This window comes from Triturus cristatus, chromosome 6 (genome assembly GCF_964204655.1).
Source record: "Triturus cristatus chromosome 6, aTriCri1.1, whole genome shotgun sequence".
Lineage (NCBI taxonomy): Eukaryota > Metazoa > Chordata > Amphibia > Caudata > Salamandridae > Triturus > Triturus cristatus.
Window position 1 is genome coordinate 991891853 of NC_140589.1, and position 20368 is coordinate 991912220.

The window sequence follows — 20368 nt, forward strand, 5'->3', positions numbered from 1 at the left end:
CTCCATGCTTTATAACACAAACAGGAAAATGCTCCCTAACGTCACCTGTTTCCCTGGTTAATCTTCTTTCCAGGGATGTCATTTGATGTGAATTTTTAGGTCTAGCATTAACCATGCCTTTTTGATTTTACTAATGTTATACACATTTACGCACATGCACCCACACACACGCATACACACACACATATGGAGGCTTTAAGCCAGCCTTCTTCATCCATTGGTCCTTTGCTGTGCCAGTCACATTTTTCTTCCAACTACTACAGAAGACTAACTTCACTGTGAGAGACAGCATTCTGCTATTCCACAAGGAGTACATCGAAAGACAGTAGTTCTTTTAAGTGCCATAAAGTACTATAGCAATGTGTGCTTTTGGAAAGAAAAGAAAATATTCATGCTTTCTTAATTGTATGCTTCCACAACAATAACTAAAACATAACATAAGTCCATGTTATTGTTAAATAATTCGAAAGAACATGCTTTATTCATTGATTCTTCATGACAAACAGAAGAGCCAACACATTTCATTCCTATATGTGCAGGACTGCACCACGGCTGTTCAACAGAAAATAACAAATAGAAGTATAAACAAACTATTGTGCAAAATCTTGGTTAAAATATTAGATAATTTCTATTAAGAGTACAGATGTTATTATATTGCACCCAGCGTTAATGAATGCTCGAAACCATGAGTAGAGCTATATCTGTCTTTTATCTACATTTGTCCACAGACATCCCTCCATTAAAAACACAGTCATGGCCTTATAGTTAAGTTATAAACTTCCTTACCACTAACGTGTAATGCAGTTCATCAAGTTGAGTCCCTTTGTGTGCGAGTTAGTTAAAACTGAGTCAACTAAAACAAGCTGAGCTGTAATCCCACTCAAATATCCATTGTAATTGCAGTAGTTATCACTAGTGACCGCTGTGTGTATTGAGTGGAGGGGCGGGGGACGGACGGCATTAAAAGAAATTTTAAAAACCACTTACCTGCCTCGCCTGTTCACGCCCCTTTCTTCTGCAGGCACAGGCGCCCACAGTTCACTGCGGCCAATCCTGACACTGCGTTCGTGCTGCTCAAAGCAGCGTCAGAATTGACCTGAGCACTGAGGATTTGTGCTACAGTTAGACTGGGAGCCTGTGTCTGACCTCTCCAACCCGGCAGCTCAGCTTGGGTTGGAGGGAACTTCAGTGCACATGACGGTTTGGTCAGCTGAAGATGGCCTGCGAGACCCGTCATGAGCACTGCATAGCAGTGCCCAACAATCCCCTTTCAGCCTGTCATCACCCTGGCCCCGCGCCCAATTCTTAGATCTGAAAGAAAAAAATAAAACGATAATAAGCAAGGGTTTATTATCATCATTAAAAAAAAAAATTGCTGCTGGCAGGTGAGCCCACGCTCCTCCGCAATAGCGGTGCAACCGCCGCTGGTAGCTTGTGCAGTGTTATTAGGTTTTGGTACATTACTGTGCATAGAGTGTTCACCTGTAAGACAGCAGAGATAATCATGAGACTTCAAAAACTGCATAGCAAAGTCTAAAATAGTGTTCTTACCATAGTAAAAGAATAAAACAAAGTTGTGGAAGGACTTGTTTAGCATATTTAGATATTCCAAGTCATTTCCAACAATAGTGTATTTCGATACAGGGTTCGACTGGCTTATAGGTCATTCAAGCAGTGCTCACTGGGTTGGTACGAGAGGTCAGTGAGTGGGCCATTTTGTTTTTTGGCTGTTTGTGGGCCTTAACAACAACAAGGTCATAGTGGGGCATGGGGAAAACAAAAGTAAATAAATGGTGACCCCGGGTTGGCAGCCAATCAAGTGGGACCTGCAAAGTTTCAGCAGAGCAATAAATCAAAAGGACACGTGAGAAAAAGCATAATACACTTTGAACAAAAGGTATACAAGAGTATCAAACAGTAGAGAGTACAGAAGTAGATAAAGATGGTATCAGGGCTAATGCTGTTGATGGTCGTTCAGAAGTAGCCATTTGACATGTTTTTAGAAAGAGGCAGTAGATGGGTTGGATCTGATCTCGGGAGGAAGAGCGTTCCATATTCTTGGAGCAAGACATGAGAAAGCACGATTGTAAGTTATTTTCTTATTGAATTTGGGAGGTTTTAATAGTAAGGTGTTAGAGCTTCTTAAGTTCAGACTCGAGCCAGATAGCTCAAGTTTTTTTGCCAGGCAAACGGAGGTGTTGTAATGAATAGCTATGTGCGTCAGGCAAGCTATCTTGAACCAGATCCTATCTTCAATGGACAGCCAGTTTAGTTGAAATAGGTCTGGGGTGATGTGGTCATGTTTTCTGGAGCCTGTGATGAGTCTGGCCAAAGAGTTCAGAGTGGCTCTAAGCAGAGCCAAACTAGCTTTAGGTAGCCCAGCAAGAATCACCAACCCATATTCCAAGCGTGAGATATCTAGGGATTGGACTGCTGACTGGATGTCTGACTGGATGTCCTCGGGCGGAAGGAATGGCTTGATTTTCCTTAGACTGTTGTGCTGAAGATTGGCTTCCCTAATAGATGCACTGGTGTGATCTTTCATATTTAGGTATTTGTCCAGGGTGGTGCCTGGACAAATAGTAATACATAAGTAGTACTACTGTAGCACTACATAAATACTACAAAATGCAGTTTGTAAATAAGCCCTATGATAAGTAGAACTACTTGTAGAAAAACACACTGCCAATGGGATGACGAATATATAGCATGTTGTACTTTGAGACTTATTATGAGGTTCCTGGATTTTTGATGTAGTAACTCCAAAGTTCAGAGTCACCAATACTGGGCATACCCACAATCCACAAGGCAGAGTCGCCAAGGGGTTATGAGGTAGACTAGATGGGCACCTCAGAAATGAGGATTAAGCAGTAGAAGTGGAAATACCAGATTCCTCATTCCCTGCAGAGTTTTGTCCAAAGATTGTGGCTACCTTAAGTATCCACAGCCTCCAGGAGAAAAACAGTGGGTTCTTTGAGGTCATGCAGTCCTTGTAATTTCATTAGAGTTTGTACCTTTTGTTATTAGCCCTGTTGAAATTAACATAATGGAGACTTCCATCCATAGGAATCAGGTTATTGAATTGGAAGGGTAGAAACAGTGGGCATATATCAAATCCATTTTACTAACTGCAATGTTTAAAAGGTTAGTCAAAATAACTGCATGCATTAGAACATTAAATATGTGCATATTATATTTGCCAATTCTTGTTGTTTAATGGTTCTGTTCATAAGAGATACTTACGAAAAATTGTGTAAGGCCAACACAGCTTGTTCTCAGTAGTGAGGAGTGATGCTGTGAGTTTGCACCCATCCATTAAACTATGAACGGCATTTCAAAAATGCTAACACTTTTACATGTTCCTTATTGTTACATTCAGCTCTCTCAATGAAATATGTGCGGGCACTCTACAGCGTTGTGGCTAGTATTAACACACTGTGGTTTAAAAATTAAAAAGAGATGCTTATATGGCCATTCCCGTCACAACTTCACAACTTCCACCTCCCACCTTCAGGGTCATTTAGGAGACTTGGAGCTATATTACATATGACACACACTGTCCTTGTTTGTGCTACGTAGCACCTTAAAGTGGGCGTTGGTCACAAACAGGGAAGTTAGTGCACTCCATTACTGATAATGTGCTGCTGCCAAGGCAGACGGAAACTCACAGCTGCCATGGGGCAGCACGTTAGTAGAAGACAGAGCAGCAGTGGCCACTCCGTCTTTCACTGTGCAGGTGGCACCGGCCTGCACTTCAGAGAGTGGACAGAGATCCCCCTGCAGGGGAGTGCAGGGAGCAACTGCACCCACCAACAGTGGGATGTCTGAGGGGTCATGGGATCCACTTCCACTCTCCAGGGTGTTGCCTTCATGGGGCGCACTGTGCATCACCATTTTGTGGCACACAGTGATTGCGCCCCCACACTGCATCTTTACCTCTACACTGATGTCCCTAATACAGTGCAAAGGCAAAGTGTTTCCCTCAATTGCTTGGGTTCACATCCCCCTAGAAATGAGAGAACACCCTCTTAAGATAGCACTGACACTGTGTGTTTGCCAGCACTATTTATATTACAGAAAGGGTTACACATGGTTCTGTGGACCCATTAGTAATACTGCAGTGCCACAGGTTCCAAAAAATGAAAGCACACACCCGTTGCGTGCTCGAGGCACTGTGCATAATATGGCCTCTGATGGGTAAACATGAGCCCAAGAACAACCTGGATCTATATGATTTGTTCCTAGTGCTGCTGGTCTTTTGCTCTTGATTTATAGCTTGCAGTTAAAAATGGTAACACCTATTCTGTAAATAATATCTCCCTTAGTGCCATTGTTTTCAGTGGTAAATATCAAAGTATGATATTATGTTCAATGATTTGGCAGTCCAAAAATACATATTTTGACTTAAATCGACCTTCATTTGTACTGAAAGAGCAGTGCAAAAACAACATTTGTTCAATTTGATTTATTTACGGTTTCTATAGTGCAGCCACACCTAAGAAATTGTAAAGTGAGCCATAGATATAACCAGAGCGATACAGTGCAAGAGAAGAGTAAGTAAAGAACTTGAAACAATAACAAGTAAGACTCTGGAGAACTTGGGGGACAGCCAAACAATTTTGCAAGCATTTAGTTCAGGTGAAGGTGGATGGGTTTTAGTAGCTTCCTGGAGGTGGGCAAATCAGGTTGAGTTCTAAGAGAAGAGGGGAAAAATGTTCTAAAGGCTTGGAGATTTTTTTGTGCTTAGAAAGTGTTCAATGCCACTGTTTGCCGGAGCGAGTTTTATGCTCTGCCAGAGATGGTGATAAGTGCTGCAGGAATGCGAGGGCTATTGAGATGAATGTCCTGATGAGTGAGACCTTTACATTTGAATTGTATTCAGCCATAGATGGGAAGTCAGGGTTGCCCCATCAGCATAGTAGAACTCCTGCAAGATCTCTATTGCTGTAGTCCAAGTGGGAGAAGATTAGGGTGGAGGTCATCTTTCTCAGTTGGTCGGGGGTCAGAAGATACTTCTTTTTATTCCGGTTATTAGGGAGATACTGGACCAGAGGCTTTATTACAGTAAGTTGCTTGGGGACGCAATGGGCGTTTGTGCGCGCTTTGTGCGCCCTGGGGCACTTTGGTATTACAGAACGGGGCGCAGATGCTTGCTCGTCCTCTTTAGTAATATCTATAGCGTTGGTGCACTTAAAGCATCAGTGCTACCTTCAGGGGGCGTTCCCTCATTTGCATGGGGGTGTGCCCTATGTAAATGAGGGAATACCTTTGCCTCTGCGCCCACGTCACATTACCGATACGGGTGCAGAGGCAAGGAAGCTCTCAGGGGGCGCATTCACAATGCACCACCTAAAAGTGTGCCCCCTGAGAGCAGCCCTCTGGGGGTCGGGAAAGGGAACCCCAGACATGCCCTTGCAGTCAGGTGCAGTGACTGATTGCACCCACCTTCATGCGGATTTCTAATGCCCTGTAAAAGTGCAGGCAAGTGCCGCCTGCACTGTGAAAACATGGAGCGGCTGCAAGCAGCTGCTCGTGTTTGGACATGAATTCGCTGCCCTGGAGGCAGCACGAGTTCGCGACTGCCCTGGGGACAGTGCATTCACTGTAATAGGGCACACTTTCATTGTTTACACCGTGTGCATCTTTTAATAAGTGCGCCCGGCACAAACAATGAAAATGCATAATGAGGGCCCAGTTTGTTAATGGGTGGATTCATAGTCAAAGTGCTATAAATAGTGACACCTAAGGATTCTATAGATGGTGAGTCAATTGGATGAAAGCTATTAAAGGAGATTTGAATCAGTTCACACTGCAAATGTCGGCCACGTGATTTAAATGCTTTTGTAAAAAAATTGATCGTTAATTGAATACCTCAGGGATTTTGGAAGTGAGTTCTACAGTATTGGACTTTGGACAGAGAAATCTCTGTCAACTAGAGCAAATTTCTTTTTGAGCATCAGACTGTTGATGCAAATTATGGTTCCAAATAGCACTGCACCGTTTGGAAATTGCCTGGCACCAGTGCTGACAATTTAATCCAGCATTAAACCCTCATACAAGTTCAGAGTTTGTAAAATACACAATTGCAGGATGGGAATTTTAAAAGATTTGAAACAATCAAAGTGTGGCATAAACGCCCAACTGACAAGAGAGTAGTACGTTTACACTCACAGCTTTACACCAGTGTGCAAGTGCAGATTTCCTACTCTCTTGAATTCCCAAGCATTTTCCAGGAATATGCTTGGAAAGCTCCACCAGGTGCAGGTTTCTATGCATATTCCCAGGAAGGTCTTGTGACATTGCCTGTAGGATCCTATTTTCTCTGTGAGGACTTTCCCATAGGGTAAATATTTTTCCCGGTGGAGAAATCCCTTCTTCTTCACCTCAACCAAATCTGGGGTTGATCCATTCTGCTTCCCGTGCTGGAAGGGGATTTACTCCAGCACTGTGCTGAAGTAAAAATCTAACCCTTTCCATAGTGGACAGGAGAGTGGGAGGCTTTGTAAGCATCATTGCAGTCCCTTTGTGAGTTCTTGGCAGGTGTAAGAAAGTAATATTCAGTAGTAACTCTGTCGTTCATATCTCTGTGCAAATCTACTAAAAATTGCACCAGTGCTTCATCCACCCTGCAAGAAAGAAGGGTTTCCAGTAATTTAGAGCGGTTAACACAGTTGAATGCTGAAGTCAGGTGCATGAATGCCAAGTATAAGGGGGTACACTTAGCAACAGTATATTTTCCTATTATTAGTGACAGATTTAGGCATTGTTCAACCGTTCCCACCTGACATCTAAAACCATATTGGCAAGGATATAAGACGGACAAATTCTGTGTCCTTTCTATAATTCTATTACACATCACCCACTATATAATATTGGCAGATGTATCTATTAGGGAAATCAGACTTTCTAAAGGAGGTGCGCAAAATTTGAGATTACATTTTATAAGGTCAATTCATACCCCATCCGGGTCAGCAGCCTTCCCTCCAATACCCTGACTAATAGCACCCTCAACTTCAGACACAGTTCCTAGCACGTCTAAAAGCTTATTAGTGTCCTTTATGGGATCCATATCGGCTGATAGAGAGGCATGTATTTTTGTGTAATGTGCCTCCCATGACTCTCTAGGGATATGGCAACTGATTGGGCTATCAGTTAGAATTGCTCTGCGCATTTCTGTCACAGCAGACCAGAAGGCTTTAATATTCTTCCTGTCTACTGCTGCTACAAGGGAGTCCCATTGCTGTTGTGTCACTTCCCTCCAGCACTTGTGGGTAACTAATTTATAATGTTTCCGCTGGCCAGCCACAACTGAGGGAACCAGAGAATTGGCCGAGAGTGCCTGACAAAGTTGTCGATTTGCCTCTGAGCATTTGTGTTTGAACCATCTAGGAGTAAAATGTGCAGGGCGGGAAGATTTCAATAAAGCTTTCCTAATGTATGTACACAAATCAATAAAAGCACCCACCACTTGCTGATCAGTGTCTACGTCTACCAAATAGGCCTCTATGAGTCTTCAATTCTCCTTAATCACTTAGAGAAAGAATTGGGGTGGCTTGCTTAGTCTCAACACCAGTCTAAATGTATCTGTCAACAGTTGCAGATTACTCGCCCCACCCTTCTACTCTATACTGGGTCTTGTGTGACATCAAAAACAGCAACTTCTATGTGATTGTTGTCACCAAAATTTGTGGGGGCCACTTTCCCATACACAAGGTACTCTATTAGAGGAGGTGAGACGAAAAAGTAATCGATAATAGTGGAACAGCCTCTAAAGGTTGGCACCAAGCAACTATTACACATGTCACATCCATTACATTCCTCAAGTTACAGCAGTCTACATATCTCTGCAACTCCAATCCTTTAGGGTCAGCACTCTCTGAGATGTTTGCTAGCAAGCTAGTTCGATCACTTGTGACAGCATAAGATGGACCAGGCTGCAAAGGGAGCTTTGTGTCAAAATCCCTGCCTAAACACAGAAATGCTTCCTTGCCTTTATTAACATCACCTATTAGTGAGTTGATATAATCAAATAAAGCTGGGAGTTTAGAGTCGGGGACATTAATAAAGTCATTATTTTAAAAATGAACTAGGTACAGGGTCTTATCATTCTATACCTGACTACTTGGATGCTCTAATTAGGGGATTTAGGAGCCCCAACACACCCACCAGTTGCTAAATTCACCCAAATGGCCAACAGCCCTGAGAAACGGCCAGAGTGAGAAGGAGTGGATAGGGCACTATTACACAGGAACCTATCCATTTCTGTTGTCCGGGTATCCCACGTTTTTTGAAGCATTTGCATGTCATAACACCTTATAAAAGCTTGCCAGTCAAGTAGAAAGATCTAACCCTGAAGCCCTGCCACATTCCATTTCAATATCATTAATGTAGGGTGGGGACATCCAGAATCAATGACTAGATAGTCTACATGTGACGTGGAGAAGGCAGGTTGAGAGGCAGCCGCTATATGGTTAGATGTTTGTTTCTCTGTATTCACTGGTCTGACTTCCAGTCAGTCTACATCCGCTAAGCCATTTAGCATGGCAAAGCTGTTCTGTAGTGCCGGTAGGGGGCCTAGCTTGAAAGGGTTGGGGGCATATTGCGAGGCATTCATTATTCTTGGTTTAAAAAAATGACAGAAAGGAAATAATGTAATTCTAGATCAGTTACAGGTGTTTGCCTCTTGCTCCTTCAATATGTGTCTCACACAAGAAGGATAACAAAAATTCCCCACGGTGCATTCCCCACCAATATGTTTCCTACTGCCTCTCAGCCTACCCTCCGCACCATTTTGATCTCGTTAATACCCCTAGAGTTGATGTATTTCTGGTTGCCAAACCAGTTAGCAGTCTTGTTGCGAAGCTCCTACCATGATTACATTTGGGCATATCTAAGAGGATGTACTCCTGTTAAAACCAACACATAAGGGAAGGCTGCAGCCGGCAGATTCAGTGTCACAATATTAGACTTCCTTCAGTAGAGCCTGCACTGATGTCTCTAATCTCCCTATCCCCAGCTAGACCATTGCCCACTGTGTCCACATTAGTGATACTGCGAGCAACCTCCCTAGGCCCTGGCTCTATCCCCTGAGAGGGGATCTGACAGTCTTCCTGCAATGCTGCTAGGTCCCTCCCTGACTCCTGTGTGTTATTAGCACTAATGTGATAGGCGATATTCATTACTTGATGTGTGGCGGCATTCCCATCGGAAGTGGTGGTGGATACTTTTAATGAGTTAGACTGACGGCGCTCAATGCACTCAAGATGCCCTATGATTTGTTTCAATTTCCCCATTAAGATGATACTAAATGTATCACACAAAGGATCATAATTTACAGGGTCTGAGACCAAAGAGTTGCATGTCTGAACCATCTGAATCTGGTCCTTGGGTAAAAGCCAAGGGGAAAGCTGGCCCTGTTGATTAATAGCTATTTTCTTTTTTTCTGCAAGTGCCTTCCCTGCCGTTTTGTTCCTCTTCACTGCTGGACCTTGTTGCGACTGAGATGTGGGGGTGCACGGTGGCTCTGTCTCTTTGTCCATACTCAAACTCACCAGGGCATAGTTATCGGTTAAGGCTGCAGACCTAGGTTCAGGGAGGCAAGGGGCGCTATCATTAGACAAATGAGAGGAGCTAAGTTCCTTTATACCATGGCCGTGTTCCAAAGAGAACCTTCGCTCCATCAGTGCATTTTCAGTGGCGATTATCCCTGCTGCCCTTTCAAGCATGCTATAAATTGTCACCATTGCCCTGGGGACCCCCCCTTCAGCGGCGTCACGCTTAACCATTGATCGGAGAGAATAAAATGCTCACCCCCAGTGCCCAAACTGTGTATTGCCAAAATTCACACCCTCCAAAACTACAAGAAGCTTCCAAGCACATCCGGCCACATGGGCAGACAAGCCCACTCTGTTTGACTGGAGGAAATCCTGTTCCATGTATTTCAGTTTGACAGTGGGGCACTTAGGCTTGTAGGCAATTAGATAGGCAATTAGGCAGCAATTCTACTCCCGTTAACTAGATGTTAGCCAGTTATAGCTCGATAAGTCAAGTAAAGTAGGGCCTGTTAAGCCTTTTAATGTCAATCATCAGCATGCATGCGGCGGCAGCTGAAGAAAGGTACTTGTATAAAGTAGAGGCAGGTGCAAAGCCAATAGTGCTGGTCATGCCAACTGTACTATTAGGACAATGTAGCAATAAAGCAGCAGTAGTCACTTACCTCCTCCCGCTGGTCTTGCTGAAATCCTCTGCCTCCACCCACAACCACACTACGATGGACGATAGACAATAGTTTGATAAGGTTTGATGAGGTTTCTATTCATGGCACTGAGGATTCGCTCATAGTAGCATGGCAATGATTAGCCCAAAAGACCAGGAGCATGGATTGGCAGCAATCAACCGCAGCTATGACCCCCCATGGCTCTGCAACTGCTACGAGGAGCTCCATGACTGCAACTGCAGCACAGCACAACACCTTCTGCCCTGCCACTCGACTGCCCTGCAGTACACCCATACTCGCCCGTGTCTGCGGGCAAGCTGGGTACAGTGGCAGCAGACGGAGGCAGCAGCGCTGTCATCAGCAGCATCTACAGTGCATGGGAGGCTACAACAGAGTTAAGCTGAATCGCCCACAACATAGGTTGAGAAATGCAGGGCGAGGGTGGGTGGTCACAAACATAGACAAAACGAAATGGCCTCAGGGGAGCTAGGGAGGGCTTATCTGATAAGCAGAAACAGCAAAAGCTGCATTCTTCCTTGCGGTTTCGCCCAGCATGTGGGCGGGCATGAGCACGGCATCAGGGGGAGGAGCTTCGCTGCTGTTTTAGACCTGCCCCGCCTGCCCAAAGAACACACAGCCCAAGCGCAATTAATAAAATAAAAATTTTCAGCATGGTAACTTCTATAAGTAAATGTATATTAAATAATAAAATAATGTAAATGTATTAATTTTATAAATAAAGTATTACATCAGATTTATTATAAGTACATTATTACATTTACAAAGTAATATAATTATCAATAATTGTGCTTACATTATTATTATCTCCATATGGTGATCGTTCACATCCCAGCCTCCATTGTTTTCCAAGGGAGTGTGTTGCAGTACTAGAGATTGGTCATGTGCTGTGCTTGACTTCCTCCAAGGCTGGGCTCGGGTACACTTACACCTGTTTTTAAACTTTTAGGGCTGTAGTAACTTTAGAAGTGTACCTTGCAAATTGCAATGGTCTTACTCTTATTTGGGTGTTTGTTAAAGTATGTCAGTTGCAAGGCACCTTTCTAATGTGCCGTACCATTTTGAAGAACATGCAATGTATTCGCTTTGGCTGATGGCTGGTGTCAAGTGATCTTTAATGTCTTCTCCTACTGTCTCCTGCATGGTACTGGATTCAGGATCTAAGAGACTCCTTTTTTTGCTATAGTAGTGAACACATAATGTAGAATCATTTCTTTGTTTTCTTTGCAGCAAATTTCCACCGCAAGGCCTCTGTGATAATGGTGGATGAACTGTTGTCTGCCTACCCACACCAGCTTTCCTTTTCTGAAGCAGGACTCAGGATCATGATAACCAATCATTTCCCTCCCAAAACCCGTCTCTCCATGGCCAGTCGCATGCTGATCAACGAGGTATGTGCTGCGTGCCATGCTGATTAACTTCCTGTAGTGAATGAAATGCAATGTTTATATGAGATTACTGTTGGACGTTGAGCTACTGGTTGAAGGGGTTAAAACCCTACTCAGGTAGCAATTACAATTACTGTTAGGGTGATGTCACAAGCAAACCCCAAATTAACCTGTGCTCAACCCTCTGTTAGGTTGGCACACGAGCATTGAGGCATAACTTAAAGGTGATGTGTACTTGCAGCACTTTACACAGTAAAACAGTGAAAACACAGCACAAGAAAAATCCCACAGTGATTTAGAAAAATCTAGTAGAAGTTAATAAATTATTTGAGACCAAAACAACAAAAATCCAATTAGGAGAACTGGAGATATGCTGTTTAAAGTTTTAAGTAAAATAGTGCCTAGAGGCACAAAGTGGCAATAGAGGTCATCTGGCCGTGCTGGACTGGAACAAAGTCACAAGTTCGGGCTGCCACATTAGAGTACAAGCCGAATACAGGGACCAAGTTATACCCGCCGCACAAGAGTACCTTAAATCCTGGTTGTGGAGTGTTGTGAGATCCCATGTTGAGGAAGCATCGTGCAGCAGCAGGTCCGGGGAGTCTGTTTTGCAAGGTCATGCATCATCGTCAAGGATGCCATAGAAGAGTGTCTCAGCCTCCTTAGTCAACCACTTCATCAGCAAAGGACACACAGAGAATGACTTTAAATGGACGATCATGAGTGCGATCAAGCCCAATCCAAGAGGTGGCAATTTGGAAGCAAGTTTTATGCAAAAAGAAGCATCGCTAATTTTGAAATTTAATACGGGGCCTCTACTAATTGTCTGAGTTAAACTGACCATAAATAAATATCAATCTATCTATTCATCAAATTACAGATGCTGCAATTCTGTGCATTCTTTTAACAAACACCTGGTTTGTTCAGTTAACCAACATTGTTACTACAAATACCATCATGCAATGGGTGGCCCATGATGTGTTGCGTTACAATACCTTGAATAAATACTTCATTCGATAAGCAGCTAGTTCATCCTGTAGTCTGGTGAGATCCAGGACTGATGCTACACGCTTTCATATTGAGCTGCAAAGTAAGCCCCCTTTTTAAATGTGTATATCTTTGCATTTTCATGAAGGTTTTTTTTTTAAGGGATGTGTTTGTAATTGAAAGGCAACTGAATTTGTCTGTCAGCACACATTCATAAGTTAAATGTAGCTGATCGGTTTCCACTCGCTATGTGCACCAGTGTTGCACGTAGAGTCACGTGACCGGTGATGCCGCAGTTGATTCATCGGAGGCATTCCAGGCACACACAGCCACAATGTTTCATCTCCAGTGCGTCCTGCCCGGATGGAAGGATTCAGATTCAGAACTCTATTTAAAAAGAGCAGAGTGAAAGCTTTAATTCCTGTTAAATATGCTGCAGGATTCATCAAGTACTGGAGCACCTGACATATAAAATTTACTTGAGATAAATGATCATGCCTAACATTTCAGGCAACATTGACATATTCTTGTTTAGGTTCTATTTTTTTTTAGTAAACTTTATTGTCAACAAGTATGCAACATGTCAGGTTAATACAGAAATCGTTTTGTTCAAGTAAAACATTTTTCCAGTAAGCTTTATAGCTAAAATACATCAGTTTCTTCAGATGCTGTGTAGCAGTCAAATAAACCTTGAATTTGTGCTTCTGAAGGACAATTGAATTAATTTCACAATAGCACGCAAGTTCAGGAGATACCAGGTACTTGCTAGAGTAATGTTGTGAGGCTTAAGGAGTTTTCAATTAAAAGGAGTGAGAATTTCAGCACTTAATATACTGTACATATTGCTATCCCACAGATCCCAGCCAGTCAGGGTCCTGAGGAGAACCCCAAAAACTGCATGAGGTTCGAAACACGTTGACGGATACCGCTGGGGAGGGCCTTTAAATTGCATCATCTGGCTAGTGGGCAATCTCAATGAACTTTCACTGATCCCACTATAACCAATCAGCTTTGGAACCCCCAAGAGACATTAGTAAATAGAGGTTCACATTAGAGGGAATCACAGGGTCGGTTACCTCTGTTCAATGTCAAAATATATTGCTTGGTATTATTTAATGCACTAATATGTTTCTTTAAAGCACATTTCCATTTGGTGCTTAATGCATAATGACCGTGTCAAGTGCTGTGGGGCAAATCATGTATTTGGAAAATGTTTAAGTGTTCCCTTTTCATGACATGTTAAAGCTATCATATGTATTGAAATGATAATGAAAGATATGTGATTAAATTCACGGGCCAGGATGAATTAGTTTTCGTGTTTGTATTTAGAATTATTAGTGACCCAATCTAGTTGGTTTGGGGCCCAACCCCTTGGTATGTAACTTGTTACAAGTGGCATTTTCAGAATCGGGCCTTAAAATACGACTATACCATTAAAGAGAATTTTAAATTAGAATTCCTTAGCTACCAAACTCGGCCTTCCTACCTGCTCCCAATTGAAACTTATCGCTTATTAAATGTAATTAGTTAACCCTGTGTTACCTATGGGAGAGGTAGGCCTTGCAGTGGTGATAAAACAAATGTAAATGTTTTTCACTACCGGAACATGTAAAACTTAACCTCTTCAGTGCCCATGACGAGATAGTCTCGTCATGGAGCACGGTCGTGCTGTGCCCATGACGAGACTATCTCGTCATGAACCCCACCCACTAATAAAACGCCCGGCACAGGAGGGGGAAAGGGCGTGGCACAGAAGGGGTTAAAAGTTAAAGGTGCATGTCCAACTTTTTAAACACACTGCACCCTGCCATACGGTTTGTTTAGGGCCTATCCTAGGCGTGACTTATAGGTACTAAAATGGAAGGTTTGGGCCTGGAATTTTTTTTATTTTGCCAAGTAGAAATGGCAGTTCAAAACTGAAAACAAATGCTGCAATGGTAGCCCTGGCACATGTTCAAAGGCTACTTAATTTGGTGGCCTAATCAGTGCTGCGGGCCTACTAGTAGCAATTAATTTACAGGCCCTGGGTACATGTATATACTCTTTGCTAGGGACTTACAAGTTAAATAAATGTGCTAAAATGGAGGAGTAAAGCATAAATGTTTAGAGGACGACCGCCCTAAAGTCTAACAATTACTAGCTTAACAAAAACCAACATTGTGTTTAAAAGTTTCATTTAGACACAGTCACGTGTTCAGCCAACCTGTTGAGATGATGGAGGCCCTGCCTCTGTGAGCCACGCAGTAGATCATCTGCCATACACAGACTGAGCACTTTTTTTTAAATAAAGATTTGTATTGATTATGCAAACCAAGAAAAGCAGAAGAACAAACCAAGATCCTTACAGTGCTATACAGTGCAGTGTAGATGTCACAATTACAGAAGGAGAAAAAACACAAGTACAGAATCCAGGTACATAAATGCATAAACAAGGCAAGTACAGGATGCAGTATTTCTGTTCAATAAGCACCCGACATTGTACATAAGGCATATAGTCAGGAAGGTTGGGTGGACCCAGCTAATCTGGAATTTCCACATCCAAAGTGCCCCCCATATTATTCTGTTGAGACTGTGTTGCATTATCAGTTTCCCCATGTGCTATCTGTATGTAATCCCGAAATGGTTGCCAAATATCTAGTGGTCTGGCAGATGGCGGTTCCATTTGAGCGTATGTATCACTAGTGGTGTTGCAGAATGTCATGCTCCATAGCCATGCCTGTAACGTGGGGACGCGCCTACCACCCCAGTGAATGGCGACCTTATGCTTAGCAATGAGGAGTGCAATCGTGACAAATCTTCATTTAGATTTGTGGAGGATGTGTACATACCCAAGTAATGCCATAAAGGGTGTGGGTACGACCTTCATCTCAACCATGTGGGATATTTCTACAAAGTCTGACCGTCAATATCCCTCTATCTTAGTACAAGTCCATGTAATGTGTGAGAAGTCGGCTTCTGGGGAGCCGCATCTCAAAAAGGCATGCGGACGAGAAGGATCTATACGATGCATTTTACTAGGTGCCATGTACGCTCTCCACAAAAATTTAAAGTGCACCAACTTATGCCTATGATTGGGGGAGACACAGCGAATTTGAGTACAGCACCTTCCCAATTGTGCGTCCGTGATTGGATGTCCGATTTCACACTCCCATGCCACCCTCACACCGGAGTCCCGACCGGGAAGCAAACCCACTACTTCCTTCTACATTCTTGCAACGAGATGACTACCATCCCCACCCTTAATAACCCCAGTCAATATTAGGGAATTCCAGTGGTTTTAGAGGGTAACTGAACTCAGGCACTCGCAGTGCCCTCTGTAATCTAAGCAACACATAATGGTCCATTACAGTGACATCACGAAAACGAGGATCCTCTGTGCATGAAAAAATGTGACCCTTGGGAAAAAGGTCACTAAATGTCACTAAGTGAAACTTGGCCAGTGTGTGCTTCACCAATTCCTCCTGCAGGATAGGAATCCAGCCATTCCCAGCTAACGGCAATGCAGGAGAGTATAGTATACAGGATCCCGTGAACACCTTCTGCTTGTCAAAACCCGTGGACCCTGTTACAGCTCCATATACCGGCTGCACAGCCAATACTTTAAATGAGTCCAATCAATTAAATCAGGTTATCTTCAATCTCTGTGTACTCTATCAATTTAATCCATTGCTTTTTTCTGCCGTTTTCTGTCCGTTTACTTCAATTCATTTTACTCATTTTGATTCAAATAAATCACCCACACACGGGAGGCAAGGTAGTTTCCAAATGTCACGTATTTAATTAAGTTTGCCCAATGCATTTCGGGACGAATCCCTTCGTCAGGGGCATCTAAAATACACAAATTGAATGAATGTCAACATAATCATTGCAAATACTGTAATACACTACACATATTTAAAACTGATAATTATATCGTGATTAATACTCAATACATAAACCCATACACTAAAGCCACTGCTGTTAAGCATGACACCAGGCCAACTGTAACGATGCTAACTCAAAATCTCCCCACTCTAGGACTCCGCATATCTTGTAAGTGACCCACCTCCATGCAACTAATGCTTTTACCCTTGTTGAAAAAAACATGCTATAGAAAGCTTTGCATAATGCTGTTATCCTGCGCTTACCGTGACATATATCGTAACTTCTTCAAGGATAAGAAAGCTGCGAACCCACGCTTAATGCCTGTTGCTGATTCATACGCGCATTTTTCCATTTCATTAGCATTTTCAAAGTGCTCTCGCGCTCTCGTCTTTCTATCTGTAGTGAAAAAGCCCTTGCGCTGCTCGACTGGTTCTTATGCTAATCACTACGCGCCAATTGTTGTCAGGTGCTCTCAACTACGACTCTCTGAACAAACTGCCTTCCGGTCAAATTAAAAAAAATGTCAAACATGCTTTTTTACTCATTTTAGCCAGTGAAAACTACATTGCCCAGAATCCTGTATAACATGTCTTAATACCCACCAACTCCCCCGTAACTGATGGCATATGTCCCCTAACTACAACAGTGATTTATGCACAGACACATAATCTTAATCAACAAAACATTAAGTAATAACTGTTTTAAGTAAGTTAAAAATCACAATGACATATTAACATTTCTCCGCCAATGCATCAATCGTGACAAAGACGACTCCTGTGTGTGTGTATACTCCATTTCAGTTCTTTTCTTGGAATCAGTAAATCTTTCGTTTTTCCATGGTCATCAAAATCTATTCGTGGGTGCAAGCTCGCAGGTAGGACGGAAATCAATATAATGCAAACATGAGTAGCAGGATGCACACCTTCTGCTTGTGCCACGCCCAACTAGTCGTGGATAATTTTTTTATATCTGTAGAGTCTCGAGGAACCCCCAACCAGCAGTAAGGCATTAAGTGGTGTTGGCAGCGATAAGTCAGCTTCCGGTCTGTGATAGGTGATCCTAATATCAACGTGGTACCATTGTCGGGCAAAGCTGGCCTGTGCTACCAGATAATAAACCTGAAAGTTTGGGACCCCAAACCCACCTTTCTCATTCGGGAGCATTAGTGTTTCCCAGCTGATGCGGGGTTGCCCTTCCCCCATAGCAGCTGTATCAGCAGCGTGCGAAGGTCTGAAAAGACATTATTTTACAATGGAATAGGAATGTTTTGAAAAAGGTACAGGAACTGCGGAAGGACCACCATCTTAATTATGGCTATTCTACCGGCCATTGATACGTGCAATGACAGCCAACGCTCAACGTTACGCCCCAATTTCTCCATGACTAGAGCATAATTCAACTGCAGAATGCGATCCTTCTCCCTGTGAATATGAACCCCAAGATATTTCACTGACTCATCTCACCACTTCAGTGGATATTCCACTGTTCTGTTTCTGGGTGCTGCTGTCAAAGGAAAGACTTCCGATTAGTCCCAATTAATACGCAGACCCAAGCACTTTCTTATAAAATGCAATGCCAGCTGGCGACTATGTCAAGGCCATCAGGCAGCATTTTTTGATTTTCAGAAACCACAAATCAGGAATTTGTTTCCACAAAAAAAAAATCCATGAGTCAAATGTGCATTGACGTCAAAGTAACCGCACTGGTTTGCATAGCCGTTGCAAACTGGTAAAAACATGTGACAGCACAATTTAAATAGAGTAAGCCTTCTGATATTCTAAAGTCAGCAGTCTTTTGCAGATGGTCTAAGTCAAACATTTTTTTTATGACAGAACCAGCTCAAGCTACACTATCAGAAACCAAGTAGTTTCCCCACCATTACTGCCCTCATTACGACCGAACCAACGCCCGCCACCACCACCCTCTGCAACTGGACCCCGATCAGCACCGAAGACACCACCAGCACAATGAACTCCATCCACTCCGGATCACCAACCGACCCGTGCCCACACCACGTCTTCAACAAAGCCGACGCCATCATCGCACCCCATCTCCGAGACACCATCAACTCCTCCTTCCACACCGCCACCTTCCCGGAGAGCTGGAAGTACACCGAGCTGACCGCCCTCCTGAAGAAACCAACGGCGGACCCCACCGACCTCAAGAACTTCCGTCCCATCTCGCTCCTTCCTTTTCCGGCCAAAGTCATCGAGAAGACCATCAACAAACAGCTTGCCGCCTTCCTCGAGATGAACGGATCCCTTGACCCCTCACAGTCCGGGTTTCGGGCCAACCACAGCACCGAGACCGCCCTTATCGCAGCCACCGACGACATCAGAACCCTGATCGACAATGGGGAAATAGCGTCCCTCATCCTCCTGGACCTCTCTGCGGCGTTCGACACTGTCTGCCACCGCACCCTAGTGAAGCGCCTCAGCAACATCGGAATCCGAGAGAAAGCGCTGGAGTGGATCATCTCATTCCTCACCGGAAGAACCCAGAGAGTCTGCCTCCCTCCGTTCAGATCTGAGGCCACCGAAGTCATCTGCGGCGTACCACAAGGATCTTCACTCAGTCCAACCCTATTCAATGTCTACATGAGCCCCCTCGCAGCCATCGCACGCCAACACAGCCTCAACATCATCTCCTACGCCGACGACACCCAGCTCATCCTCTCCCTCACCAACGACCCCACCACCGCCAGAGCCAACCTACACGAAGGGATGAAAGACGTCGCCGACTGGATGAGGAACAGCCGCCTTAAACTGAACTCAGACAAGACGGAAGTCCTCATCCTGGGATCATCACCCTCCGCCTGGGATGACTCCTGGTGGCCGCTCTCAAACCAACGGACCACGCACGCAACCTGGGCTTCATCCTGGACTCCTCCCTGTCAATGACCAGACAAGTCAACGCCGTCTCATCCTCGTGCTTCAACACCCTGCGCATGCTCCGCAAGATCTTCAGATGGATCCCCACTGAAACCAGGAAGACCGTCACCCAGGCACTCGTCACCAGCCGACTGGACTACGGGAACATCCTCTACGCCGGAACCACAGCCAAACTTCAAAAAAGACTCCAACGCATCCAGAACACCTCCGCACGACTCATCCTGGACATCCCCCGACACAGCCACATCACCGGACACCTGAGAGACCTGCACTGGCTCCCCGTCAGCAAGAGAATCACGTTCAGACTCCTCACCCACGCACACAAGGCTCTCCACGACCTGGGCCCCAAATACCTCAACGACCGCATGACCTCCTACACGCCCACCCGCCAGCTACGATCGACCAGCCACGCACTCGCCACCGTACCACGCATCCGCAGAGCCACCGCCGGAGGAAGATCCTTCTCCTACCTGGCAGCCAAGACTTGGAACTCCCTCCCCACCCACCTTCGGCGAACCCAAGACCATCTCTCCTTCAGGAAGCAGCTCAAGACCTGGCTGTTCGAGCAGTAACATCCCCCTCTCCCAGAGCCATGAGACCCTCCCGGGTGAGTAGCACGCTTTAGAAGTGCCGTGATTGATTGATTGATTGATTGATTGATTGGTTTACCACCCGAAGATCCTGCCCTGGGAGGTCAGCTTGCTGTCCTTGCGACCTCACTCCTGCCCTCTGTTGTCTGAGTCCATGCCTCCCTCTTGCTCTTCATGGTCTTTTATGTTGCCGTAGGCTCTCTCGTCTATCCAGCATGATTAGCTTGCTGACCCTGTCGTCCTGCCCTCCATGTTCCATTGAACTACCACTGCACCTCCCTCCTGCCCAGGAGTTAAGTAAGCATTTTGCACACTTCTACCATTTAACTACATTTGGGCCGTGTTTGGTTGTCATTTGGGATCTTTTTGTACCGGCAGCAATCTTAGGAGAATTTTGTGTCAGCAAACTTCGTC

The 20368-nt window shown here is 44.3% G+C and overlaps 1 protein-coding gene across 1 annotated transcript in view; it reads left to right on the forward strand.

Annotated features, from left to right (window-relative positions):
* SLC24A3 (solute carrier family 24 member 3) overlaps nucleotides 1-20368 on the forward strand; it is a 1192172-nt gene that overhangs the window by 1016063 nt on the left and 155741 nt on the right. Inside the window, exon 11 of the mRNA XM_085611775.1 lies at nucleotides 11465-11625. Within this exon, the coding sequence (XP_085467901.1) occupies nucleotides 11465-11625 (161 nt within the window). The remainder of the gene's footprint in view (nucleotides 1-11464; nucleotides 11626-20368) is intronic.